The following is a 3,521-nucleotide window of genomic DNA, read 5'->3' on the forward strand; positions in this document are numbered from 1 at the left end:
TCCTAACTTTAATAAGACATTAAATAATAAACATGATTTTAGTATGAGAATATATGTATGTACGTATAGGTGTGGCTGTGTGGTAAGAAGCTTTCTTCCCAACCACATGGCTCCTGGTTCAGTCCCATTGCGCGGCACCTTATGCAAGTGTTTTTTTTTTACTATAGCCTCGGGCCGACCAAAGCCTTGTGAGTGGATTTGGTAGGTGGAAACTAGAAGAAGCCCGTCGTATATATATATATATATGTATGTATATATTTATGTGTGTGTGTGTGTGTGTGTGTGTTTGTCCCCTCCCACGCCATCGCTTGACAACTGATGTTGGAGTGTTTACAACCCCGAAACGTAGTGGTTCGGCAAAAGAGACCGATAGAATAAGTACCAGGTTTACAAAGAATAAGTCCTGGGGCGGTTTCTTCTATATATATATATATATTTGAAAGTGAGTAATATAATTTTTTAATGAAAACCTTTTTATTCGAATCCCAGAACTTCCAAATTATTTCACGGAATCCTGACATTCTTTGGAACTCTACTTTGGAAAAATGCATCATCCATTACGAATCTTTAATTTTTGCGCCATCTCATCCTGTTCGACATTTATACTCATGCATCTAAAGCATCGATTTTGTTAACAAGCCATCGTTGCGATCTTGCATGCGGTTGCTTCGGAAAGCTAAAAATAGCAGTAAAATTCTTATCGTATAATACGCTTCTGTCTTGAAAACAAATAGAACAAAATGGATAAAGTATTTTGAGGATTTATGCAAAGAGAAGGGACAGTCATGTTTGGGTTGTATTTGATGATAGTTCTACGGAAACACTACTGTTATTGGGCTAAGCAACAATAGCAACACCAACAATATCATAGGATTTGTGATTTGGTTAGCGATTAATACGACGTTTACTTGAATTGTGGAATATCTTCGCTTCTAATGAGGAATTGTTTTGTATTTTGTAGGCCACTATCGTGGGACAAGGAACATAATACTGGTACCAAACCCTCTCTCTGCCTGTCTCATCTCTCTCTCTCTCTCTTTCGTCGTCGTCTCTTCTATTATACACACACGTGCGCGCACACACACACACACACACACCAATTTTTCTCTCTCTTTGTTCACAACCTATTTCACATCGACGTGCCCACTTTCACATTATATAAAATTGGAAAGAGAGCGAATTAGTCGAAGGGAGAGAAAGATTTCTGTTTTTTTTTTGTTTTTTTTTTTCAAATAGGAGTAGAAAGAGAGAGAGGGGGAGCGTATGAAGAGGAGGAGGAGGAGGAGGAGAGAGAGTAAAAGCAAGGCATAATTATTACTGAAGAAGAAGGGAGAGAAGAGAAAGAGGAGTAGGAGAAACAGAAAACAAAAACAAAAAAAAGAAGAAAAAAAGAAAGAAAGAAAGAAAGAAAGAAAGAAATAGAAAGCAAACGATGAAGCAGGTTGGCACCAGCTTCGATTTATGATAACTTCTACTGAGAGCATTAAATATTTCCAGAAAGCAAAAAACATTTCCTGAGAGAAGCCCAAAGATCTAGTATGGCCGCTACTGTCCTCAGGGGTCGGAATTCACTCGAAACGACTTCTATCTACGTTTTACTGGCTTCCTGTATTTGTCTGTCTCTAACACAGCCGACTGTTCGCCAAATACGTTTTTCTGGCGATGGCTGTTTCGGTCGAATTAAGTGGCCGCATCACCCGTTTCGTAGATTTCACCGTGAGTGGAAGAATCTGGTGGAATCTGTACTGATCGAAGTGAAACGACAGACAAACGAAAACAACGAACTACGCCATGAAGTGGAACAGCTTCGGAACACGAGCGCTCAATACAAGCAATTGCTGATGGATCTGGCTTCAAATGTGAACATACTCGTAAAGACACTGGTCGGTAAAGAACAACAACAACAATATCAGAAACAGCAGAAACAGCCATGTTCGTGTGAGTCCATCGTTGACAACGCAGAGCTCGAATCCATGGCCAGCGTGACGCTGAACCCTGATTTCGCAGTGGACGAAGACAATAACAAAAAGAAACCTTCGTCCCGTTACGCCAACCGGATTATCGAGGATAACACCATTCTGTCTAATTATGGTTCGGGTGGTAATGATTTACGAAAATCTAAAGTGGAATCACCCAAGAGCCCAACCACAGACACCTATAACGACGGACCCATTACAAGGCAGTTTTTAATCAATGGATCTTACCCGAAAGGTATGTATGAATGCATATTTATATATATTATTCTGATTTGCTTGTTTGTGTTTCCGATGTTTATAATACATTTTTCACAGCATGATATTACCGTGTGCAATTGAATGTCACTGCTTCATCATCATCATTGTTCGACCGTGGTCGAGACTCCATAGTCTTTTCAAATGGCTAATAATGTGTGCGCGCGCCACTACTACACACATTGGAAAGCATTGTACAACCAAGTACTAAAGAAGATCTTTCCTCTTCCATGAAACAAAGCTGTTCCCGCTGGACGTCAACCCAGTATTTCTAAGCTACGGACCGAGTGATTTATTGTAAGGTTATCTCCCTAGATATCACTGGTATTATTCCAAAGGAATAAAATGGTGTAAAACAATGTAATCTTCTCTTCAGGGAAATGAAGCAAATGAAACTTGTCAATAAGACATTTTAACGGAATATGATGGATATGTATAGTGATTAACTGAACGCTATTAAGTTTGTTTTAAAAAAACATTAGAGGATATAACATCAAAGGTAACTCCTGTCAGCCCTGATTAAATAGACCAATAATCATCCCATCTTTTTATTCAGACGTTGATTCTCGGACGTAAATGAGGGTATGAGTTCTCTTTTACTCACACATAGCGTATCTTTGTGTACCTTACTGTTGTTTTTGTTTTGGTTTTGCTCTGGGTCAGTTCTTATCCAGCAGATTTATGATCAAATACGGTTCAGTTATAGCCGCCCTCTCTTATATTCAGACACAGTATTTCATTGTCCGAGTTATTTGTTATGTCCTTCTGTGCTTTCGGTTGTTTTGCCCCTGGTTAGTCTTCGGCCATCATTTCTATGATCATATACAATTCAATTATGGCCGTCGTGTTTTATATTAACACACAGTATACCTATGACGACATTATTAATATGCATCATTCGATACTTCCTTGTGGCTTTCAATCATCGGTCTGGTTTACCGCTGAATGAGAGACACTTGTGGTCTGCATAACAGACCTGTGATCAAAGACATTCCAGCAGTGACCATCATCTCATTTTTTTTTCCCGGAGAGTGTATCTCCAGCTACAATATCTAACAAATCATTCCTTCTTGTAGCTGTTGCTTAGCCCAAGTTTAACACCGATTAGAAAACCTTTGATGAAAGACGTTCCAGCCCTGATCATCCAGGCCTTTATTGAAACACAGCATAGCTAGAACAACATGTGTCCTTTGTTGCTTAGCTCAGCTCAACAATGATTCAAGACATCTGAGATTAAAGGTGTCGCCATAACAACCTCGCCTTTTATTCAAGTACAGCGTATCTATAATT

The 3,521-nt window shown here is 39.3% G+C and overlaps 1 protein-coding gene across 1 annotated transcript in view; it reads left to right on the plus strand.

Moving 5' to 3' along the window:
• LOC118760996 overlaps positions 1–2,315 on the plus strand; it is a 6,503-nt gene extending 4,188 nt beyond the window's left edge. Inside the window, exon 2 of the mRNA XM_036498636.1 lies at positions 962–2,315. Within this exon, the coding sequence (XP_036354529.1) occupies positions 1,539–2,315 (777 nt within the window). The 5' untranslated portion in view covers positions 962–1,538. The remainder of the gene's footprint in view (positions 1–961) is intronic.
• Positions 2,316–3,521: the final 1,206 nt, after the last annotated feature.

Source organism: Octopus sinensis, unplaced genomic scaffold (assembly GCF_006345805.1).
Source record: "Octopus sinensis unplaced genomic scaffold, ASM634580v1 Contig03869, whole genome shotgun sequence".
In the NCBI taxonomy this organism is placed as follows: domain Eukaryota; kingdom Metazoa; phylum Mollusca; class Cephalopoda; order Octopoda; family Octopodidae; genus Octopus; species Octopus sinensis.